Source organism: Lepeophtheirus salmonis, chromosome 10 (genome assembly GCF_016086655.4).
Source record: "Lepeophtheirus salmonis chromosome 10, UVic_Lsal_1.4, whole genome shotgun sequence".
Lineage (NCBI taxonomy): Eukaryota > Metazoa > Arthropoda > Copepoda > Siphonostomatoida > Caligidae > Lepeophtheirus > Lepeophtheirus salmonis.
In genome coordinates, this window is record NC_052140.2 from 7,641,120 (window position 1) to 7,666,490 (window position 25,371).

The window sequence follows — 25,371 nt, forward strand, 5'->3', positions numbered from 1 at the left end:
TGTAAATATTTACCCTCTGACGATTACGGTACTAAAATTATTTTTTAAAAAAGATTACATTTTCAAATGAGCATACAAAAATAGTGGGCATTTGATGGGTTTGTACAGGTTACCATAGCACAAATACGCCTAGTACCACTAGAACAAGACATAATTCTAGAATAATATGAGGTAACTCTTACCAGTAGTCAGTAACACTTTTATAAAAAAATATTCTATTTTGAGATTAATCATAGATTTTTGTATTTTTTTTTCTAAAAAATTTAATAATTTTAATTTTTGTCTATAGCAGTTGATTTTTGTAATTTTTTTAATAAAAGCTTCTGAGGGCCACGTCATGCCTCCTCATATGTTACCCTAAGAACTCGAGTCAATACTAATGCCTACCTGGGCGTTCTAAAGTGCAAGGGGATTACTCTATCGGCATTGTTGCCAATAGGAGGTCTTACATGTGGCAGCAGGACTCGGCTCTCTGCCACATATCGAAAAAAAAGTCTCAATTGGCTCCAAGACAATATTGACCACTTCATCTCGCCGGACTTTTGGGCTCCAAACTCACCGAAAATGAATTTTTTTTGTGTGACACGATCAAACGACAAACCAACCGAACTGCTGCAATACCAAAGACGAACTTATCACTCGGATCAAGATGGAATTCCAGGATTCACCAAGTGACCAAGTGGGGAAAGCGTGATCATGCTTTCGGCCGCGTAAGGAGACTGGAATGGAGGTTGGAAGTGATTTTATTAAATGAAATCAAACAAGCTTTCATAATCTGGTTTTACTTTTTGAATCTGATTACTGGTTGGAGAGAAAATTGGAATTGAAAAAAAAAACATTTTTGCTTCTCAGATAGCTTGCGTACCCTGTGGAATCTATCATTGATAGATTCAACCGGATTGAACATTTATGTGTGGTCTTAGAAGACATAGAGGTACGCTGAGGATTCTTTCTTGAGTTTTAAGTCCTTGTTGGATTAAGAGTAGAATTGAGGATGCGCATCGTTTTTTTCTGTCCTGTATTATTGCTAAATTTGTGGAATTTGTCCCTCTTTTCTATATAACATTAGCTGCTCGCAGCTAATGTTATGAACTGACAGCTATCCCACTCTTCTCCCAAACATTCTTATGATTGTAAGATTAATTTCAGTTTTCTTTTTATTCAACATACCGGTAGGTCATATCATTTTCATCCTTGACTTTGACAGCATTGGAAAATCTAGTAGTAATACAAAAAAGAGTACCTTTTTGTATTCACTATTTTTTTAACCTGTGCTCATTTACTTATCATATAATTCCAAATTCATATTTGGGCTAAAATAGACCACTTTGGGGAAACAGTGATTTAGACTGAATGAATGAATAGTCCAGTAATACTAGTATGATGATAGTTTCTGATTGGTAACGGTATTTGAGTGTTTAGCCTATAATATATATTTATCTTCCTCTTTGCTTTTCCTTCTTTTTCTTCTTTGGCGACTTTACGCGGAGAAGAGAAGCATAAAAGACAAGGAATTCACACAAACTCCTCGTAGTCTTTAATGTACGTTCAATCCATCAAAAACAAAGTGAAACATACAACCAATTATATATTTTTTTTCATAATAAAATTACTCACGCAATATTACATAACAAAGTTCCTTTATTTGACTACTACTTCAAAGCAAAACCATATTTCACCATAGAGTTAATCATAGCAACTATTAGGACATGATATACAATCATCTCATAGATAAACTTATTATCCTATTTGTATTTTGTGTCGTCACACTCAATAACACAGTTGCAGATTCCCAAAATTACAAATCATTACACCTCAACAAAGGACGGCCATCCTCATCTCGGAGTCAACAACCTCAATTGTCCTCTATATTTAAGTATAATAATCTTCTAAAACCAGTGTTAAAGGAAGCACTCCATGACATTTACTTTACTAAATTGAGCGCGAAGAACTCTGGTAAACCGATATTTTAATTAATAATATCTTTTAAATTCCATGTTCAGTTCTGTTAATAGTACTTAATTAGGTATCTCTCATCTCTAATTTTTTCGTATATGACCCAGGGGAACAATTTGAGGGGAGGGGAATTTTGTACAAATGAATGGAAGAGAATGATCAAATTTATTTATGTGTGCAGAATCCAAAACTGATCTCAGTTATCTGAATTCTGAAATATCTGGTTTATAGTAATTCGGGACTATTATCGTTCAGAGTCATGCTTTACCCTTAAAACAATTTCCAAATTAAAAATAAGATTTTATAAAAGTGTAACTTAGAATTAAAAAGTGTTTTTATTGATACTCTATCTTCTTTTAAACTCAATATATTTCCCTTTTGAAATACTCTAAAAAAGAGTTGCTTTTTTTTTTCACTCTGAAAATGTGATGTTTTATTAATCCTACTTTTAATTTGGGGATATTTTTAAGCGTAGAAATAGACTCTAAACAATTATGGTGTCGAATTACTATAATTCCAGATATTTCAGAATTCAGATGACTGAGCGAAAAAATGAGATCATTTTTGAATTCTGCCTTGAATGATAAATTCATTTTTTGACTTGAATTCATTTGTATAAAAGGAGTAATCATAACCTGTGTAATCATTGCTTTCCAGAATTTTTTATTATAACTTTTTTTCACGTATTTCTACCCGTTTAAAGTCGTTTATGTCATTTAAAGTTAAATTATGTAGTAATTATATCTGTTAGTTAAATTTGTTTTCCAAATATTTGCCTCCTTGATTTCACAAATGTTACATTCGTAACCTTCGGATATTTAAATCGCTAGACCTAGATGTTATTCTATACCTTTTTATAGAATAAATATGAATTGGAAATATTATTCAAAATATGTTATCGTATGCGAGATGTGATTTCTGAAAATGGGATTGATAATTTGTTGGTTAGTTTATTATATATTGTGTATAGCAGGAGGTGGTCTGGAGAGGACGTAAATCTCCCCCTCTAATATTAAGGAATTTTTTGCTTTTTAATAGAAAATTTTATATTAGAAATTAAATTTAATTTTACAAATTTTTGTTTCTTTACAAAAACTTTAATTTTCTCCGAATAAATGTGGATATTTGAAATTTTTCTCAAAAAAAATTAAAATTTGTAATTTTTTTCAAAAATTCTTATATTTAAAATATAATTTTTCAAATTTTTGTGAACAACTGTGGATTCTTGAACTTTTTTTCGAAAAACTTAATTTGTTTTTGTAATTAGCTGTGGATTTTTGAAATTTTTTTCCAAAAAGTTAAATATTTGAAATTTTATAGAAAAGCTATGAATTTTTTATTTTTGTTTTTTTCAAAAAATGTAATATTTTAAATTATTTTCGAAAAAATTTAATTTTCTGGGAATTGCCGTGTTTTTCGAGAATAAAAGATCCAAATATTCCAAAAACCAAGCGACACCCCTGATAAATCTCAGTTACAAGTTTAAGTTTCTAATGTTGAAAATGTATGTTGTCAACCAAAATGTGCTACAATCCCCTTGTTTTCGTAAAGTAACAAATTTAAATAAGAAGAATTGATTAGAGAAAATTATTTTTGTTAAACATCATCAAAAACAGTCACTCAGTTACTTTGAACAAAAATAACTCTCAATTTCTAATCAAACCCCCAAATTTATTGATTTTAAAAAAAATCAAAAATCTTCGATTTTTGACAGACTTTCAAAAATAGAAAAGCATTTTTTTTACTTAGAAATGAACACAAATTCTCCCCCCTGTAATACTCGATAAAAAAAAACCTCATATCCTACTCCACATAATGAGACCTTTCATCGACTTTTATGATCCTCCAACAAAGTGCTAATTGTCCAAATAGGTATATCGACAAAATCGAGATCCCTCTCTTCCAACTCCAATGGAAATAATATTGTCTTTGCTTTGCAAAGTTATTACATTAGTATTTAAAGGTTGCAAGAATTGAATTTCAACTTCCCACTGTCGCTGTCTCCAATTCGAGATAGAAAGAGAAAGTATGACGTGTGGGCAAACTTATAGAGTGTACCCAAATTGCATAATTAAGACCACATCCTAGATTATTTTGCTTGTCTCCCAGATTTGTATACACCAAGGGGTGCAACAATAATACTAATCCATGTATTAAAGAAAAAGTTTGTTTGTCTGTTGATAACTAATTTTTAACTAGGAGCGTCTGTACTTAAATCTCAGCGTTTCGTATTAAAAAACAAAAGACGAGTGCATATATAAAATAAAGAAGTGGAGAGATTTAGTAAAGAGCCTGTGTAGCTTTAGATATAGCTTAAGCTCAGCGTGTCATTTAAGAAAGAAATTTATTTAGGAATGTATAATCTAAGCGTTTTTTTAGTGTGATAGGTTTTTTTTCTATTGGCAACCTATACAATTTTTTCATTTTATCATGATATTATTATTATTATTTTAATTTTTTGAGGAGAGAACCTTCAAATATTGAATAAATACGTGTGAGTGTGCTCATGAAAAATTGAGAGTAAAACTGAGAATTTGTTGGATAGTTATTTTTAGTGATGGGGTTATTAATCAAATCGGGAATCGGGTGTTTTTTCTAAATCGTCATCGGGGAAATAATGCTTATTTGCGATTCTGATTAATAAGTATTTTTAATTTTTAACGGTACTTGACTATTTAATACTTTTTTTTATGATATAAAAAAATATATATATTAAAAAATCCATCAAGATATAAAAAACGAACATGTGAATTTGTTGGTTGAGTCTTATGATTTTATTAGTATTGTCATAAAATAATTTATGATAATAAATGCTCGAAATCTGAAGTCCTCTTAACACATGCAGTCGGTGCAGATATTGTTATTTTAAGGTAGTAAGTTATGTAAAGTGATCTAAGAAAATTTACTGAGGAATTTATCGTCCTTGGAAAATTCGCCTTGGAAAAAGCTCGTTGGGCAGAGGAATGTCCTTCTTTTACTTAATGTAAATATTATTTACATTTTATCAATTGTGATTCTTAGACATTTATAGGAAAATGGTATTTTTCAACTATTATTTAAAATACTAAAGAATCGTCAGCGGGAATTTTTACTAGAATTGCATCGAAATTTGATTTTTTTTTTTAATCGTTCGATCACTAGTTTTTTTAATTAAATTAAAGCCAAGTGTGTATGTTCATCGACGCATATAACGCAAAGCAATGATGGGCACCACCCCTAGTTAAATAATAATAATAATTTCAAATTATAAAAAAAAAAACTATTAAATACCTAATCCCAAAAATAAATAATTATAAAAATTATCTTAATTTAGTCAACCGGTATTTAAAAAAAAAATCATATCCACAGCCCTGATCCCTCTATGGTCTGTAGGTCTGATAACTGGACTATCACATTTCTCCCTATCTTGGAAAAGTCATTGACTTAAAATCCTGGATGAGTTATTATCATTGATATATCACAATTTAAATATTATAAAAGAAAATAGAAAAATGCAGTGGAATTATCCTTGTCTTTTAATCCAGACTAAGAACCTTGGACTTACCTAAGTAGCCTGTGATTACAGGGATATTATCTGCTAGAGATGTGAATTATTTTATAGTGCAAAGACATTTCTAGTAGATTTCAAATCATCTAATAACTATTTTCCCCCTTAGTGAAGGCTTATAAAGAAGGGTTTATTTTACTTTTATGTTTAAGAGGGGAGGTAAATAATTTTGAGCACCATTCTAATTTTAGATATTAAGCGCAATTATTAGTTTTATTATTATAAGACATTTTATAAATTAGTTACAAAATAAATTACTATTTTGTACTCAAATATATTCCATAATATCACCAAAAACTTTAAAGAGGTGAATAATTTATTTTTGAACTTTACTTATTTTTAATCGGTTGATTTTTAACAAAAAAAAATATAACCAACAAATGCAAATTTTTTTTGTAGTTATGCTTTTTCAAAAACAGTGGTACCCTTTGAAATTGTCCCTTTTGCTGTTTCCACATTTTAATGTTATTTTTACGGCATTAACATGTATCAGTAAATGATTATTTTTAATCGTTGAAGCTTTAAGCCATTAATAAAGGCACAGTTTGCTCTATTTGGCCTAGAAATGAAGAATTTGTTTTTAATTGGAAAATTAAATTTTTCTCTACAAAATTAAATATTTGAATTTTTTTTAAATGCTTTTATTTTTTGTGAAAACTGTGGATTTTGTACTTTTTTGCAAAAATTTAATTTTCGAATTTTTTTCAAAAATTTATTTTTTTAGAATAGATGTAGATTTTTGAAATTTTATAAGCAGAGATTTAATTAATGAATTTTTTAGCAAAAATTTAATTTTTCCTATAATTTTTTAAATATTTAAAAAAAACTGATTGTTGGATTTTTTGAAAAGAAAAACCTCCTAAAATATATATATATATAACCCTGTGGAAGGAATTAGAGATTTACCAATACTGTCTTTATAAACGCTTGCGATTTCTTATTAGTATTATGTACGAGGATTGATTGAAAATTATGTGCAAAGTTTGTCAAGGTTGTGTTTAGTTAATAGCATTTCTGTGAATAACACACACAAAGTTTTAGCCAGATCAGTCGTTTCTTTCTGTTCGGCATTCGTTTGAATCGTGGAATCGGCCGGAAAGATTATGGCAACTGTCTTTTGGATTCGCAAGGAATAATCCTCATCGAATATCTGGTAAATTGCTTTTCTCCATCGTTATTGGACCGTTTGAAAACAAAGCTTCAAGACCAAATCCCACGATTGCCCCACAAAAAGTCACTTTCCATCACAAGCTCACAGCTCGGTAGTTGTGGTTGCAAAATTAATGGAAATGGCGTTCCAACTCTTCTGTCATCCATCACCATATGATGGATTTTATCAATTATTTCTGTAGTAGTAACATCAACAGGGGTTCCAGAACGTTCAGCCTCACTAGTGCCATATGGCCACTCCGAAAATTTTGAAAACACTTAAAAGCTGTTCTGATTGAAGAAGCAGAGTCCCGATAATGTTGATCAAAATTATTTTTAGTCTCCTCAGGTGGTTTGTCTTTCAGAAAGTAATGTTTAATCATCACATAAAATCATTTTTCGTGCTCTTCCTCGATTCTAACGAATGTCAAATAGAAAGAAATAGACTGATCTGAAAGTAGGTGTGTGCTCTTTCAAGAGATGCTAATAACTAAACATAACCTCGATACAGGCCAGTAGTGCCCTTTCTCAGACTTTTCAAACAACACTCGTACATAATATTAATAAGGAATCGGAATTGTATATAAACACGGTATTTGTAGATCTCTAATTAATACCTCTTATATATTAATCTCTGCCGATATTTGTTCAAATATCCTAATTATATTATTGACTTTATCTTTAAAAAGTTTAAAAGTGAACATTTCAAAGGGTTACACTGTATGCATAAACATAGTTTATGGATCTCTCTTTATGCAAAAGTGTTCATTTTACCAAAAGTATAGGTATACAGCATATGTCAAGAGTAAAAAAAAAATGGAAAAATAAGGACGCTATAAAAAATTATAGTGAATTATATTTTAATGTTCAATAGAATAGAATTTTAGTCTATTTTTTCTTTTTCTCTTTAAATGTCAAACCAAACAAATTAGGGACATGATTTATAAATGTTTAAGCTTATTTACACGCATATATGGCAATACTTAATTATAATAAAAATATGCAGTAGACTTGACTTTTTTGTTTTAAAAGATATGGTGTGAGTCAACATTACAACAATTTTGAACAAAAATTTAAAAAAAATGTGTCACCCAATATTTTATATCCACATTTTGCTCATTTATAGACCATTTAATCACATACACTTAAATGCCCAAGAGTGTTAACTATAGTTTAAAGCTTTTATTTTAATTAAAAAAAACGCTACTTTAAGTACAATTTCTGGGGGCTACAAAGGATATTTCAAAATAACGTATTGGTAAAAATAGGCTATAATCATTCGTTAAAGAATACAAATGTACTCATTCCCACTCAATTCAGGTTGGAAGTCATTCTAACTTACTTTTGTGTAAGCTGGGCCACATTTGATCTTTTAAATCTTTCTAATTTTTATTAATAGGTATATAGAAGGTTGAGATTTTTTTAGATTTTAATGATATTGCATGGATAGAACTGCATCTCTTGCGATTTTTTACTGACTGATTGTATTATGATAGCTGTATTTCAGGAGGGGTATTTGCAACATTTGTGATATAAGCCTGCTAAGTAAATATATTACTTAAAAATTAAACGGATAAAACTCCTAATCCCCCACCCTTATATCTATATTAAGGCAATTTTTATTCTGAGTGGGGCCAAGGGCAAATATAAATGTTCAGGCCCCTTTTCTTTCTTTTATAATTTTATTTCGAATTTATTTTATTCGAAATAATGAAGTTTATTAATCTTTTTTTTATGAAAATAATTTCGAGTCCTCTTTTTTTTTAGTTCAGAACCACAATTTTGACCTAATATATCCATATCCGAAAAATGGTAAGAACTGTATTATACGCAAAAAAATCAATATAGAAACAAGAATCAGTTTAAAGTTACTTTGGCGAGTTTCGAGTCATAAAAGAGACCCTCAAAACTAGTCCAAGTTATTTTTTTAAATTTTAGCGCTACTATCTGTTTTTCATGAGCACACCCACCCGGAGTTAAACAATACTTGGATTCTTTCTTCTCGAGAATAAAATAATGATACTAACAATTTGACAATTTTTTAGTTTTTTTTAATAATATGACATGACGAGCAGGGAACACTTTAGCCTATAGACTAAAGTGTTTAATTATTATATATAATTTATTTTTTAATATAAACTTTAGTCACATAAACTCGTTGTTCAAAACTACTAATAAATAATAATAGGTACAGAAAGTTGGTGGCACTCTTCTCCGGTTCCTAAACAAACTAATAATAAGTAAGGATGTCATTTTTGTAACAAATAAAAAATGAGCGAGAGGAGAAGGCGGGAGGGAGACTTATGATTAATAATGAAAATCCAGTGTAGAATGGGGATGTAAAAAAAAAGAAACCGAAAATCAACATGGTAACCATGATAATTTGAAGAATGTTATGGATTAATAATGAATGAATAATGTTCATGATGTTTCATTATATCAGCTACAATCAGCTCTGACAGCAGAGGAAGGAAAAAAGGATATAAACAAAGACATTTCCTAGAATTACTCCAATATCCATGCCAATTCTAGCCTAAGCCTAACAAAGACGTACAATTATAACTCTGCAACAAATCCTTAGGGTTATGAGGACACAGGAACGTTCAATCAGGTTTGGAATATAATTGAATCTATTTAGGAAATGATCTTTACTACTCAGGAATTAAATAATAATGACAACTGCTAAGAAAAAGAAAATTCATTCTTCAGATTACTAATTTTAAAAAAAAACGGGCCAGCTAAAAAATACAACCTTGATTTTCATCACTGCTCATGGATATGATTGAATTAAAATTCTTGTTAATATCAGAAGGAAGGGGGAGAAGAATGAATTAAGAGAACATTTTAAATTTAATAGAGCAATCATACACGGAAAATATTACCATTATATTCAAAATCATATTAATTATTTTAATATGTTATTTTTAAATTAATTTACAGCATAGATAGTGATGTAAATCCTGTGTTTTTTTAGCTGTCGGTTTTTTTGGAATTGGTAATCTGAAGAATGAATTTTATTTTCTTTAGCAACTTTCATAATTAATTAATTATGACAAGTAGCGAATATTCTTTCATAAATAGATTTAATTATATTCAAATCCTGATTGAAAATTCGTGTGTGGTCATCAAAGACCTGAAGATTTTTTGCGGAGTAAGTCTTTGTTGGACTAAGAATAGAATGAGGGATGAACATTTTTAATGCAAATGTTCAACATTGATATTTGAATATATTAAAAGTATGGGTTTTTACAAAATTGGTACTTTTGAGGGTGTATGCCGATGGGGGTCAGGGGATCAAAAATGTCAAAAAAGAGTTCAAAAGGCTTGGTGTTAAAAGTGGCCTCTCCACCATCACAAGGCTCTTTCCACACTCTTTTTTATAGCTCTCTGGACAGTCTGAGTGAAACTCCGAGATCTGTCGCTTGGGCTCTCATAGTTTTGAGGGGATTGGTCTGTACTCTTTTCTTTAACTCCTCTGGGTACAGTTTGGCCTTTTTGCAGAGCCCTATTTCCTCTCCAACGTTTTGGACTTGCTGACAGAGTAGACGGGGATTCTGGAGACGCCCAAATGCTTAGATAACGCGAATAGAAATTCGTCAATAACGAAGAGTCATTTTATCAACTTTTACGTAATCTCTGGTTTGTTCTGTTTTGTAACTAATAGCTTAAGCTTTAATATATCGAAGTGTAAATTAATTTCAATCACTCAATCTTCATTAATTATTCAATTAGTAAGTGGTCAGATTTCAATGGACCACCCGGTAATCCAAGTGCTAAGTCTTATTAAATTCATAAAGCCATTTGATGGAGTTAAGACTAGATTTATGAAAATTTGTCCATTTTATGTAGCAAAAATTGTATCTTTATTACGTATTTATTAATTTAACTTTTATTCTAGATTTTTTTAAATTACAATACTTTCAGCATTTCTTAAAAAATTAAAGAATATAAATTCTACCTATAAAATATTCCTTCATTTTTTATGGATATATATTATATAAAGAAAAAGAAATCAATTTCAGATAGACAAAAAACATTTATAGATTTCTACATACATAATTGAAATATCATTTTCGACGTTTCTAAATGTAAAACGTTTATTCCTTCAATGTCTATGTTTGGTGTTTGAAGACTCGACTTAAATTTAAGACAGAATAAATGTAGGGCACTCATAGTGTCCTAGTTTAAATTTAAGTCAAATGGGTGCAACTGAGTCTAACCGTTCTTGCTCAAAATGTAGCATTTACGTTAAACTTATATTATTCCTATTTTCAAAAGTATACATAGTGGGAAACCAAAATTTGAAATAGCATTTAATTACAAAGTTTTATTACTCAACCAAACTACAGCTGAAACAGACATAAAACATTTTTGTTTTTATCCAATGTCTCTCGAATGTGACAGCCCCATCCAGCCGCCAAAAAGAATCAAAAACTCATGCAGCAACAATATGGTTGACTTCAGTCCTTATCTCAACCCCCTAGACTTTGTAGTTTGGGAAGTTTTGGAGAATAATGTCTGCAGCACCTCTCATCCATATTTTGATTGACTCCCGGTTGCAATCATGACTGCGTGGTACGCCATGAGCATGGCATTTATCGTCAAGAGCTGTTAATCTGTTTGCCAGCGTGTTGAGACTGTTATTGTTTGTGAAGGAGAACATATTGAATACAAAATATAGCTAAACTTATCACAAATGGGGTTTGAGTTGTATATTCATGATTCACTCAATAAGGAAGCACAGAATACAAATTGATCGACGTGTATTATGTAAATTGTCCCCCATTTAAAGAAGCAAAAAGGTCACAACAAGGCTCAGGAGGAATGAAAGGCCTGAGGAGTACCAGAACATTATTCAATCATTGAAGGCTAAGGCTGCAAGAAGAAAATCAATTTAATTAAATTGGTGGGATATTAATTATAAAAATACAACAATCAATTTAAGTGAATTAATAACAGGGGAGGGGGAATACAAATTTAAGATGTCCAATCCGAGGTGAGAATCAAGTTTTGCACAAAAACAGACAGGGGAAGAGGGGTCAAAGACTGTAATCTCTTCCTGAGGTCATGCTATGTATAACCTCTTATGCCGTTATTTAATATTGGTTTGAGTATACGTTTATATCCATGCCAGAGCTCTGTATTCGAGTACACCTTTTTCAAGTCTGAGTGCATCTCGACCGAAAATTTGGATTATTTATATAATAACTATAAAATAAATCAAATGTCTTCCTTTATAGTATATGTCATTTCATGACATTTTTTAAACAAAAATGTAAATAAATAATATACCTTTTTTTAAAAAGTCATTCTATAAATAAGATCTTAATATTTATTTAGGGCAATTTTTGGGAAAGAAAAAATGTCAGACCTGCATCATTTTATTTTCTAAAAAAAAGAATCATTTCATATTGAAGTCGGGGAAATTCGAAGAAAAAATCCTCGCCCCCCCTCCCTCAAAAGGAAATCTTGATTATTCCGAGTAGAGATGTTAAAAATAATATACTGGGTGTTCCATTGAAATCTGAACACTTAATAATTCAATAATTAAATAGGATTCAGTGATTGAAATTAATTCATATTGCGATACATTAAAACATAAGAAATTAGTTATACAAGAAAAAACTGTGCTACTCTTCAGCTTACGGCCAAGTCGAAAATATGACCCTTGAACGTGATTGACGAATTTACATTCACACACTCCAGGAAGTTGGGCGTCTCCAGGACCACCTTCTACACCGTCAGCATGTCCGAAACGGTGGAGAGAAAAAATGGCTCTATGAAAAAAAGCCAAAATTGGACCAGGACCAAAGCTCTTAAAGCCACTGTCAGCCAGCATTGGGATGCCATGACAGAGGACTACATCTCCTGTGTGTGCCAGGCATTCTGTCGCCACCTGGAAGCCATCACTAAGGGCAGTTACATTGATGATTAAGAGAGATCCGACACACACCTATTTATAATATTAATTCTGTTGAAATTCTATTGTTAATTAATTTATTAATAACTTGTTGAAGTGTAAAATTATAAGTGCTCAGATTCAGTATCATAGATTTTCAAATTTTGTCAGACTATGATCGAATCATTTTTTAATCATAAGTACACATCAAATCATTTTAAAAAGTAGTTAAACTTTTGGCTAAATTCAACCAAGAAAATGTTCTTTTACCAATTTGAAGTCGGATCACATCACATTTTGCCTCCTTCATATATTTGTGTCGACGAAAACAGTGCCAAACATAAGATATTATGTGTCCCATTGATCCATCCCTTACTAATATTTAAAATCCTCTCGTAGGAAATTTCCATAGAAGGTTTCACTTGATCTCTTTTTGTAATTGTCCATTTTGGAGGCCCAAATCACTAAGTTTTATAACAATAAAACCACTTTTTTCATTAATACTAAGCGAAATATGATATGACCCTTAACTACGAGTGTCGAATATTCTTTATTTGATAACATATCTAGTTCGGAGTCCAAGTCAAGCACTAGAGTACCAGGTTCAGAATCCAGAATTGAGTACAACAACTCGGATTAAATAAAAAATTATGTAAAAATGTGTATTAATTATTGATTCTAACCATTTTGTATTAAAAAACACGAATTTTATATTAATGAGTCTGTGGTTGCTCCCTGTAAGTAGTGAAAAGAGGACATGTGGCCCGCCATAAAAACGAGCTAAAATTATTTTACAAATTATTATCCAAGTCTATCAGCAAATCATTCTTATTAAACCTTTCGAGGCGCCGCAAATTCCACTTAAATTACCCAGAACTGATCGTCACAATATAAGAATGATAAATTGAAAGATTTTATTTGAGAGGCAATATGGCCCCCAATATAAGTTTATTGCATCAAATATGGATTCTAAACTATAGTTCCAATTCTTTGGTTTCTTAAATCATCCCAAAAATTTGAATAATAAGTCTATAATGGACTCAAATATGTCTACGAAATTTTGTGCTATATGTATACACATAGTAAGAAAATATCTTAAGATATTCTCTTGATTTTTGTTCAAGATTGTTTTTATGTTGATGCATCACACATGAAGTACATGCATCATTATTTCATTTTCTTAACTTATACGTAGCCATGCATGTAAAAAGACTGAGTGTAAATTTCTCACAAAGTATCCTTGGTGAAAATGAGAGACATTTAAGAATAACTCAAAGGTCAAAGAGCTAATGACTGCAATTCTGAGTTGAAAGGGTTCCGAGTTCTCATAGTAGTGAGTCTACATGATGACTACTCTGACACGAATCATATTTAATGAAAAAATACCCCGAGCCCAAATACGGACTCGAATACTACAGCTCAGATTTATTAATTTCAAATCAGTTTGGAATAAATGGTGTAAAAGAGCAGGCCTGTGACTCCTCACGCTCTGCATTACAAAAATGTCAACTCTAATTTTATAGTACATAAGAGAGCAATAACAAACACAAAATGAAACAGTGCACTACATATTCGATACTATAGGCACCCGCCTGCAATATTTCATTAATACGAATAAATTGTTATTTATTTGATCAAAAATATGTATATAATATACGTAAGGGAGCATTAAATACAGTGCATCCTGTATACACGCTCGATGCTACATGCACAAGTCTGCAATATTTCATTAATATAAGTATATTTTTATTTTTTTAGATTAAAATATGTTTCTGATATACATCAGGGAGATTTATATACAGTGTGTCCAGTTACTTTTTTCATACATTCAGACATACATACATTATTATACACTTTGCTTACTGAATAAAATTGTCATTAGTCCACACAAAAAAAAACGAAAGAACTCTAATTGTTTACTTAATGGATAAAAACACAATGTTTCATTGTCGTACAACTTTTTAAAAAACATTTTGTATATTTCATCATTAATGTTACTCAGATACAAAGTCCATTTTTGAGTTATTTGGTTAACTAAACGTTTTTTTATTTTATTTATAGTGTTAGAAAATGCTCAATTCAAGTCCAAGCGATATGTTCATCACGTAAATCCCTTATTTAAAAACTACAATTACCTAAGGAAAACAGGTGAGGAACAAGTTTTATTAATATTTATTTTTTTATGCAAATAAATATTTGATGTGGATTTTTATAGTTTGTTTTTAACCCTTTTTCTCATAAATTAAGAATAGGCAAATTATAAAAAAAAATATTAATGTTTTGAGTATAAGAAACATACTCCCAAGAAAAAAAATATATATATAATTATTTTTTTTAAATTAACACAATATGAATAAAATTTATGTTTGAATGCATTTATTACTAATTAAGAATGCTATTAAGCACTTAATATCATAAAATACAATTTTTATAAATATTCTATTAGTAAATAATTTACTTACAATTTCCTAGACAGAATTATATAAAGATTATTGAAACTGAAGGGATTGAAACAAACGTGAAACTGGTAAACTCCTGTATTTACGATACTAAAAAGCATGAATATATACTCCTAAACACATATTAACCGAATAGTTCTTGCAGGTAATCCTTATATATATATATATATTCTGAAGTGTTGCTCCTGGGCAACGATATGAGAGAAAGGGTTAGGGGGAGGAAATTATTTAAATACAGATAGAGTTTTACCAATCTCATATAATAAACATCATTTTTAATCGATATTACTCTCATATATCAGAGTAGTTGAATACTGATTGTCCAAACTGTGTTGTCAGTTAACATAAATGTAATATTGAACAAAATTTGAGAAAAGTAGAAAATCTCAATTCATTTTTTTACATCATATATCCTTAAAGGGTGCTCAGAAGATTCGCAAGATTCGCACTGCGAAAGTTTCACTCTATGAAGTTTAGCCCTCAGAATACATCATAGTAATGTATTTTCATCCGGGGCGTCCTCAAGGGTTGGCCTGGAGAGGATGTAGCGTCTCCCCTCCAAATTAAGGGATTTTTTGCTTTTTACAAGGATATTTGAAATTTAATGTAATTTTTCAAATTTTTTTCCAATAAAAAAAAAAAATATTATCTGAATTTTTTTTTTTTAATTTTATATTTTAAATTTCTTTTTTCCAAAAAAAAAAATATTTTCTTGTACACAGACGTTGATTTTGAATTTTTTTTCTAAAATTTATTATTTTTTAATATTTGTAGATTTTTGATTTATTTTCTAATTAAATTAATATTTGAAATTGGATTCTTAAATTTTTTGTGAACAAATGTGGATATTTGAAAAAAAAATTATAAAATTTAATTTTTTTGTGAATAGCTGTGAATTTTTGAAATTTTTTTCAAAATATTTGAAATTTAATTTTTCAAATTTTTTTCCGAAAAAAAATTCAAAAACCAAGCTTATTTTTTCAGGCTTTTTTGGGTCTTCCTTAACTTAAAGTCCCTTGTAATTTTTTTTTTTTTTTACATTAAATAACTTAAAATGAGGGCATTTTAATTAAATTAGGATGGATACCTTTTATATTTCATGAATGTTGTTTCTTAGTATGATTAATTCAAACAATTTTTTTTTTTTTTTTTTTTTTTTTTTTTTGTTTTTAATTATGTACATACTGTAGCTGAGCTTCTTTTTTTTTTTTGTATTGAACATATTGCATGTTCAAGTGTGCCGAACGATTTCTGATAACTATACATTATTTGCACTAGCTTATCCAAATGATTGGTTTAATTAAAATAGGTTTGGGAAAATTTTTTATTTGTGTTTTGGTGTGCTTAGGCCCCATAAAATGGGAACCACTATCTTAGGGGACATATATTTACGAGGTTTCGTGCACTATCTCCTAGTTATGCCTAATAATTAACTTGAGCTTGAACAAAGGGTTCTCAAGTTTTTGAACGTATACTTGAGTTAGATTTTGAGATCTTATTTCGATTACCTACAGAAAATAGACGGAACTCTTATTTCAGGTGGGAACATTTTTTTACAGAAAAGAGCTGGTGTTGTGTCGGAGGGAACAGACATCAGAATCTTTTTTAAGGTGGTGAGCTATTTGAGAGGCAAACTGTTCAACCGAAAACAGATACAGCATGAGAAAAAAAAAGATTCTAGCTTATCTTGATATATATGTTCAACCGTCAATCCTTGCAATCTCAAAAATTATTCTTTATACATCAAAATTTTTGATGTTATCTCATAAGATGTAGAAACAGAAAAAATAATACAAACTTATTTAAATGAGCGAAAATTCGAGGGATTTTATCACTCTTCTAAAATGATGACGTTCCCACTCTCGCTCAATAATATTGAGCGGCGTTAAATTGAGTGCCGCTCACTAATAATTTGTATATTGGATTGTAAATCCTATATATTTTTTTAGTAATTGAGTTTTTGTTGATGTTGGCAAGCTGAACATTGTATTTTGGGTTATTTCTCTAAAACTGTTATCATTATTCATTAACTCTGGATGAGAAAAAATCCAAGTACATATATTAAGTGTAAATACGATTGTGACTGCTGATAGAAGATGGATTTGTTGGGGAGTTATAATTGGAAGTCCCTATTGGACTCAAAGTATGGTTGAGGATCGACAACGGAGTAATTTCTTTACCTATGCCCTTGATTGATACGGGGTGAGATATAAAGTTTAAAAATTAGGATACTCTCTTTTTAAGAATTTTAGAATAATGATAATAGTTTTGGAAATTTAAAAAAACACTTTTCAGGTTAAGCAATAAATGCTTAAAATCCATCCTTGGAACAGGGAATTTATGTTATTTTTTTCCAATGTCTGGAACAAGTTTAGACCTCAATATTCTGGCAACCCTGAGATCTATGTTTATGAAAGTGTGCTTTTAGATTTAGCTTATAAAACTATATACGTAATAATACAAAATCCTTGTGATCTCCACCAAATACAATTCTTATGGTCAGGGGCCATTATTTATGCATTTTTGCTTGGTGCACGCCCAAGGACGCAAATAACTTCATAGATAATTATGCTTAAGAGAGGTTAACAGATATAGTTAAAATTTAAAATTCCAGCGGTTCTTCCGAATTGGATTATTCAACCCGGAATAATTCTTTAAGAAGCAATATTTTTAATACCTTCATCTTTTAGGTAAAGGAAATGTGGTCTCTTAGCTACAGCGATCTGAAACTCGGGAACTACTATGTCTGGCGCGTCATAGGAAGAGTCCAACAAACATGCACATAAGACAGTTGACCCATTTTGGACTTCCATTCTTGAGGCAGTGGCCAACAAGGCTAAGAGTTCATCATCAGCGCCTGTGGCAGGTTAAGGGCCAGGTTGCAGTGTGTGGTTGAATCAATTCTAGGATATAAGTTGTAATATACATAATCATTAATTTTTCCAGATTTAAAATCCCGCCCATGTATATTATATATATATATATATGAGCCTTAGCTAGACAAGCCCATTGCTACATTGTTATTTCTTGGTTCAAATAAATTACAGAGTTCTAGGATATTAAGAACACACTTAAAATTGTGGTGTCCACAGAGAGACAGACAAACAAATTGTGTTTTAAGAATGTAGAAGACTACTTATAGATATTTTTTAAATAGATAAATTATAACGTAAAGTCTATGCCTGTAGACTCTCAAAAACAAAACAAAAAGGTTAAAATTTGCCCTAAAGTAGTGCATATATATATTTTTTTTAAATGTAACTCGCTGAGCACTAAAAATGAGGTGTTTTATTTTAAATGTTTTAACGTTGGTTTATTAATATAAAAGATATTTTATATATATAGATTATTATTAGATAATAAATATTATAATATTATAAGAATCTATTACGACCAATTGTAGGCCGTATACTCACATTTCTGGGATAATTAGAAAATACTCCGGAACGTTAATTGTACTTGTGGTCCTTAGTTTGAAGATAGAAATTTATTTTTCCCCGCTATGACTCATTTGAATTATATCTATCAATTTCTTATTATTCCATTATGACAAGGATTTTTTGATAATTTATAGGGACTACCAATGATTAATCAGAATAATTTCATCAAAGAAATGAGTTCGATAATAAATTACTTGAATAATACAATTGTAATCCAGGCTCCATTTTGAGAAAAATTCTGCTAATTTGCTTTTGTGTTGACAAGCCACATATGTGGCTTTAGATATGATGTATCTTTGTGTTATATTTATATGAATAGTAGAAAATATGAGTAGGGAAACAATTTGGGTTTCCAAAAAACAATTTTTGGTCCCACTTCGACATTTCCACATACACGCAGTAGTTCACCAATTCCTTTAATCTGAATGAAAACAAAGTTTTTATTAGTGATGGGACGAATCAAATAAAATTCCGATGGCAATTCCAATTTTTTAATATTTCAAATAATAGTTAAATAATACCATTCTGCTTTCAGGGGCGTCCAGTGGATTATATTATATGGGGGCTTGGTTTTTGGCATTTAGTTGAAAAAAAATCAGATTTTTTTTCTTTTTTTTTTGAAAAATTAAAAAATTTCCAATACACAATTTGATATTTAAAACTTTACCCAAAGATTCCAAACTACTTGCAAAAATTTTAATATTTTTGGAAAAAAAATCATTTCTAATATATTCTTTTTTGAAAAAATAATTTAAATATTAAATTTTTAGGAGAAAATTTTTAAAAATGGATAGTTATTCACAGAAAATTAAATTTTTAGGGAAAAAAATTGAAAAACTAAATTTTCAGGAAAAAGAATTGGAAAAATTAAATTTCAAAAATTATATTTTTTGAAAAAAAAAATCAAATACTAAACTTTCAAGTAAAGAGAAACAGGGCCATTTTTTTCATAACTTAAAAAAGTAATAAATAGTTTAATACCAATAATGAAAAATAATACATAAGAATCGGCTTCGCAAATAAAACATTATTTTCCAATGCCGATTCCATAAAAAAACACCCGATTCTCCGAATTCTGATTCCGATTATGTGTCCCATCACTAGTTTTTATTCTTATAAGACTTGGTTTTTTAAGCTTCCAAGATAACCGACTTGAACTATCCGGACGTCAAATTAAAACACACTAAAGTCCAGAATTTGGATAAATACCCATGACATAATTAGTTAACTATCAATTAATTTTGCAAACTTCTTTTCTTTTTTTTCTGCAAGAACAGGATATAATAAAGATTGCTACAATGGGACATCCACAGGGGATGGGCCAGAGGGTCTGTAGCCCCTCTCCCCTCAACTTAAGGAATAGAAAATTTAATACTTGATTTTTTTTTTTAATTTAAAAATTTTTTTGACAAAAAAATGTTAAATTTTAAATTATTTTCTACAAAATTTAATTTTTTGAGTAAAACTTATGAGATTTTTTTTTATTATTTTTTGTGAACAACAGTGGATTTTTGAAAAAAATTTCTAACAAATAGAAATTTTTGTGAACAGCTGTAATTTTTAGTGACTAAATACGGATTTATGATTTTTTTTTTCCAAAAATTTTTATTTTATGTGAATAACGGTAAATATTTTAAACTTTAATCCAAAAGATTTAATTTTAAGTGAGAGACTATGAATTTTTGATTTTTTTTTTCTAAAAAAATTTAATTTTTTGTGAATAGTTGTAGGTTTTGAAGAAGACAAAAAATCAAAGAATTTAATATTTTGAATTTCTTTTTTTAAACTAATATTTGTAATTCCTTTTTTTAAATTAATATTTGAAATTTATTTTTTAAATATTTTTTCCTCATTTTTCCTTAAATTAGGTCGAATACAAAGTTTGCAGTTTGAAAAATAGATGGCGCCACTATAATGAAATCATATGATTTTGAGTTAGTAACGGCACCCTAATCAAACTGTAAAACTGTAATGCAAAACACAATTATTCGAAAAAAAACATTATTTTTTATTATTTTATTTTCTGTATCTCCATTGATCTTTTCAGAGTGTCCTCCTCTACCTGATGGGACCAGACAGTACTTTTGTCCAACTCCGGATATACATGGACGATGGAGTTGCATAAAGTCAGATGATTTATGTGACACAGTTCCACAATGTCCAGGATCCGAGGATGAAGACAAGAAATTGTGCCTCTTTCATCTTCCAGTAAGTCTGACACTTTACAAACATTTTGTATATCCTTATCCACGGTGTGGAATTTGTAATCATACGTGCTATCCGAATATAAATAAAAAAATATTATATAGAACTCAATGTGCCTTGCTCGCCCCCAGGTGATTCCTAGAGGAAAAAAATATGCTTTATGTAGTTGAATTGCACACAAGATTCCTGGATTAGTTGGAGTAAATGTAATACTACATGTTTACTTATAATTAATCAGTCCAACTCCATCTAACCAATTAAAGGAAGATTAATTATAACAATATAGTAGAACTGAAGGAAAGAAAGAAAAAGAACAGTTGGTGCTCGTACTTTGATGCGTTCTTCCACTGTTATTTATTCAGCAATTAGCTCCTAGAATGAAACTGAGATGACAAATAGAAACTCCAGGCGTGCTCACATGTATTTAATCTCTATGGATAAACCACATAGTAATTGTGGGCGTGCTCACTCACCCACAAACAACTCACAACCCTAGTAATGATATGATAACAAGAACAGCAAAATCGAAAGAGAACATAAAAATATTCCTCTATCTAGAATAAGCAGAAAGTATGTAGGATTATCTTTTTGGGGGACTCAATTTTTGGATTTTTTTTTGAAAAAAATTAAAATTTGTTGAAAAAAAATCCAAAATATAGAGCTATTCACTAAAAATTTAAAAAATTAAATTTCAAATATTTGAGAAAAAATTTAATAAATCCAAAGCTGTTCAAACAAAATTAATTTGTTGGAATTATATTTCAAATATTAAACTTTTTAGAAAAAAAAATCAAAAATTCATAGCTATTCATAAAAAATTTAATTTTTTGAAAAAAAAAATCAAAATATTTAATTTTATGAAAAAAATTCAAAAATTAAATTTCAAGTATATAATTGTAAAAAAAACAACTGAGGAACTCAATTTTATGGAAATTTGGATATTTGGGGGGAGGGGCTATAGCCCTTCCAGCCCAACACCTCCGGACGCTCCCGGCTTGCCAATTGATTAATTAATAGTATTACTTTCTATTTCTTTTTAAGGAAGAGTTGCAATATTCAATAAAGTTATTGTTTAATAGGCTTTGTTGATCAAGATATTTTCGTTTTCTTATTGCTTTTTAAGGCGTTACCTTGTTATAATAAAAATCGATGTTTCTGCTTTTTTTGTCCTGACCTAATCAATGTTCTAAACATTGATTGGTTGAATTAGAAATAGCTCCTTTTTAAGCTGTTTACAATTCTCAAAAAAAAATTAATCATAAATATCATAGCTAGGCAGAGTTGGCTATGTGCAAACTTATTTTGGACCTTCTCATGTTTTGTTTCGAAGGGATGTCATTTTTGTATTGAAAAAAACAAGTGGATTTAGTCCTTTGAAAAAGAAAAGGAATCGTTATGTGTGTTCTTTCATAATTTTGTTCATTCTTTAATAGATCTTGGGGTGTAAACTGATCCCTCTGAAGTAAGCATGATCTCCTTTCTTTGGTATAAATTGATTTAAAAATGTATAATAAAATAAATATATATAAATTTAAGTCTAATGATAATAGTTTCCCTGAACTAATGCTATTTTAAAAATCGTAAATCATAAAACAGGCAGCTGATATTACCAAGAGTTTTATTTAAATCGTACAAAAATAACATACTTATATAAAATATGAAAGGAACAGCCAATACGAAAAATAAATAATGAGATTCCTGTACCTAGAATACACAGATTGCTAAATAACATTATTCTTTTACAGGCTCCGCAATAGAGTTTTTATTCATATATTTAACAAGGCACCCCCTTATTTATTTACTTTTTTAATCTTTAAACAGGTTTTGGATAAATTGGATGCAGTTGGCACGAAGATTGGAGAGCTTGCAAGCATGATATCAATCAATATTGAAGGAGGTCAAGTGGGCTCTTCTCGAAAGCCTAATAACTATTTTAATCCATCTCTGTTCAATGAGGTAAAGAATGTGGATGTTCCTGACGAAGTATTTGAAATAATGAATGAAAGGAGTTCTACGACTCAAAGAAGAAGGAAAGGTCACGTTGCTTCCTCACCCATTAGATCTGAAGCTTCTTCTACATCGAAAGAGCCCTCTATCGAAGAGTTTGCTAAAATGATGGGCTTAATGGATTTAAATAATCAAATCCAGGCTTCATCGTCAAACTACTAAAACACAAGAACGAAAATATATATTAATAATTGTTTATTTATCTATTACTTTATTTTATGTATTTTGTTTTCATTTTGTCTCTTAATTATTTTTTTATAGAACCTTCTAAATTTCCATAATATAGCAATTATAAATCTGTTTCTGACGTCATTCTAACCATCATACGTTTATTGTTCAACAAATTCAATGTATCTCAATGAACTTCACATAACATAAAAAAATATATATTTGTTGTGAGCTGTTGGCTTTTTAGAGTTGTGGATGGGTTATTAATATGGGCCTTACAAACATTTTCCTTCAGTCCATTCCCTGTTATTACTTGAGCTTGATACTTGTAACTCGAAATGATCTCACAATTAAAGACTCAAGGCTTTACTGGGACTCAAAAGCTAAGCCTCACTCATCGACTAGTACTCGAAACTCATTTCAATTTTTTCATTGAATAATAAGTAGTTGAACTTGAGTCGATAAAGATATTCAAAGACTTGGACTTGTGAGTTAAGACTCGGCTAGAATATGTAGATATATAGTCTAAACAGATCCATCATCGTAATGTGCTCAATGTTGAAAAATATATTTCATTCAATTGGAGCTTTGATTCCCGTAGTTTTTCACACACCTACAGATAAGTTTGAAAAATAAAAAGCACCGGATGGAACGACGTACTCCAATAGACAACTCACTGGTGAGAAATTATTCTCTTGAACTCAATGTACGTAGGTTCGTGTTTCAATTGTTCCTAGAGAAGGAAGAAATATATTTAACGTATATGGAGTACTCGTTAGAGCACAAAACCTCCCCCTAAAATCAAATTGAGTAATGTATCTTAATTTATTCAAAAGTTATGGTTGATTCTGTATTTTTTACACTTTAGGTTACCTTGTCCTTGATCTCTCAAAATCTAATGGATTGTTACTGTGAACATATCATTTACCATTCATCATACCATTTACGTATCAAGTTTGATCAAAATCATTTGTAACTTTTGCTGTACTCCTACTGACTAACAAACAGGGACAAAAACATAACCGTCGTTCAACTTTGTTGGTGGGGAGAATATTTTTCGTCTGCTCAAGCCCTATTAAGTCAGGGGCGTTTTCAGAATGATATATATATATTTTTTTGGGAGGAGGGGTCTTGATTTTTGGAATGATTTTGAAAAATTCAATTTTTGAATTTTTTGGAAAAAAAATAAAAAATTTAATTATTTTGAAAAAAAAAAATTAAAAAATTTCAAATTTTCTAGAAAAAAGAAAAAAATCCTTAATCTGTGGGGGCTATAGGCGGACGCCCCTGTGAGTATATGTTATATTGAAAAAAATTACTGATTTAGAAAGGAAAAATTTGAAGAAAAAAAACATTTTTTAGCTAGTTGTTCTTGTTGTTAACTGTTAATTAATACTTAAAGAATAGTTATTAACTATTATATATATTGAATTGATTACACAGGGGAACACTCATTTTGTACAAACGAATTGATTACACAGAGGAACACTCATTTTGTACAAATGAATTCAAGCCAAAAAATGAATTTATTTTATCGGCGCAGAATCTAAAACTGATCTCAGTTTTCTTTTGATGAATTATCTTTCCGTTGCCCTCGTTGAATTCAGAACCCGAATTCGAGCACCTCTTGAGATGAATGATCAAGTTAAAAGTATTTTCCTTTGATTGTCTCGATCTTCCTTTTACAGGGTGTGACAAGATAAAATTAGCATTGAAATCGTAAAAAAAATATTATGATATTTGATAGTACATAATATAAGCTATGATTTTTCTCGTCAGTATGTATTATGAATAAGTTATAAGGGTCTAAGGAATCATTTTCAGCCTAAAAATGACAGTATATTGAGTTCAGAATAAGATATCAATAAAATACTATATAATCATAAAAAAGGCTTTTACATAAGTTTTATTACTCCTATTTTTAATTTTGGGATTCTTTTAAGGGTAAAAAATGAGTTACATATATAAGGGATTTTTATTTAAAAGCACTTCAAAAAAATTGATAAATAAAACACAAACAGTTAAAGATTTTGCCAAATTTATTCTTTCAATAAAAATTATATACATATACATTATGTATAAGAATTGATTTCTCTAGCATGACCACCACAAGAATGTTTACAGAAGTCCAATCGCTGAACCCAATTTTCCCCTATTTTTTCCAATAAATTGATCGATATTAATACAATTTTGCGACCGATATTCTCTCTAACGTCGCAAGCTTATTGATGTAAACGAATGACTTCGCGTGACCCCAAAGAAAATAATCTAAAGGCGTTACATTGCACAATTTAGGCGGTTAATCAACTTGTCCACTTCTTGAAATAACGCGCTCACCAAATATGCTTTGCAATAACTCGGGGTTTTTTTTCTTCAATTATAACGTTTCCTGTGTAACAAGTGGCACCTTCTTGTTGAAAAACATGTTGCAAAGTTCATATCTCGCAATTGGGGACCAAAAAAATTAGTTATCATTGTGTGATAGCGATTTCCATTTACAGAATCTTGGCCGCATATTTTGCTAATTACAAAGCCATTGAG

At 29.8% G+C, this 25,371-nt stretch overlaps 1 protein-coding gene across 1 annotated transcript; it reads left to right on the plus strand.

The window, feature by feature from the left end:
- The first annotated feature begins 1,530 nt into the window (after nucleotides 1-1,530).
- LOC121125281 (uncharacterized) lies at nucleotides 1,531-22,962 on the plus strand. Its single transcript, XM_040720441.2, has 4 exons — nucleotides 1,531-1,956; nucleotides 14,613-14,699; nucleotides 20,498-20,658; nucleotides 22,477-22,962. The coding sequence occupies exons 1-4, from the start codon at nucleotides 1,710-1,712 to the stop codon at nucleotides 22,822-22,824; spliced, it is 843 nt and encodes a 280-aa protein (XP_040576375.1). The 5' UTR covers nucleotides 1,531-1,709; the 3' UTR covers nucleotides 22,825-22,962.
- The last annotated feature ends 2,409 nt before the right edge of the window (nucleotides 22,963-25,371 follow it).